At 35.5% G+C, this 930-nt stretch overlaps 1 protein-coding gene across 1 annotated transcript in view; it reads left to right on the plus strand.

Moving 5' to 3' along the window:
• The window catches only part of LOC107086008 (cGMP-inhibited 3',5'-cyclic phosphodiesterase A-like), a 161,110-nt gene that overhangs the window by 135,756 nt on the left and 24,424 nt on the right, over window positions 1-930 (plus strand). Inside the window, exon 4 of the mRNA XM_015376724.1 lies at window positions 195-268. Coding sequence (XP_015232210.1) covers window positions 195-268 — 74 coding nt within the window. The remainder of the gene's footprint in view (window positions 1-194; window positions 269-930) is intronic.

Consider the following 930-nt stretch of genomic DNA (forward strand, 5'->3'; position numbering starts at 1 on the left):
TTAAAGACATTTTAATTAGTAAAAAAAAATTGCAGGAGGGGAATATAAAAAAAAGTAATCAACCAAGACTTTCGCGACCCCCGTGCAGTACCTCCGCGGACCCCCTAGGGGTCGCGGACCCCCTGTTGAAGACCTCTGCTGTAGAGTGAATAATAACTTTAATTGCTGTATCTGTATAACTCTGTTTTCTGCAGTTGTGGGAGGCCATACATTAAACTGACCCATGGAGAGGGCTCTATAGATAAAGGAGACAGGATACCACGATCAGGTAGGAGAAACTTATTTTATGAGTTACATGGGAGAGGTTTGCTTCACCCTTTATAAAGCATTCAGTGAAATAATTTAAAAATCAAAATTTCAAGCCAATAATGTTACTGGAATCCAGGACAAGACCTTATTACCTCTGTAACAATTTACTTTGTAACTTTTCAATTAGCTTTTTACCTTTTTTTTCTTGACTTGTTAACTTTGTTTTTTTTTTCCAACTTAATTTACAGTAGGTAATTTGTAATTCAAGGCCTCATCTAATTGGTGAAATGCAAAATAAGATGAACAGCCATGTAGCAGTATCTTTGCTGAATGGCTGGATATAGATCTTGTGCTTCTAGACCTCACTGAATGACGGGGGGACTCCACTTGTAATGGGTATGCAAGTGATCAAAATGGTGACTTGCCCTATAAAGGGTTAAATGTTTTGGTTCCCTACATAGAAGCCATTAACATTGTTAGAACATCATGGAGCAGACATAGCTTTTGTTGATTTTTTTAGTTTTGTTTTTTATTACCGGTACACTGGAAAAATGATCTAGAAATAAGTAAATATTTCTCAAATTGAGTGCATTTACACTTAATTTGAGCAGGTTAATGAGATGATTTGCCAATGTAATGAGTATTTTTACTCTTAAAATAAGATATTTACATAAAATGCAC

The sequence above is a fragment of the Cyprinodon variegatus genome, unplaced genomic scaffold (genome assembly GCF_000732505.1).
Source record: "Cyprinodon variegatus isolate N-32 unplaced genomic scaffold, C_variegatus-1.0 Scaffold140, whole genome shotgun sequence".
NCBI lineage: Eukaryota > Metazoa > Chordata > Actinopteri > Cyprinodontiformes > Cyprinodontidae > Cyprinodon > Cyprinodon variegatus.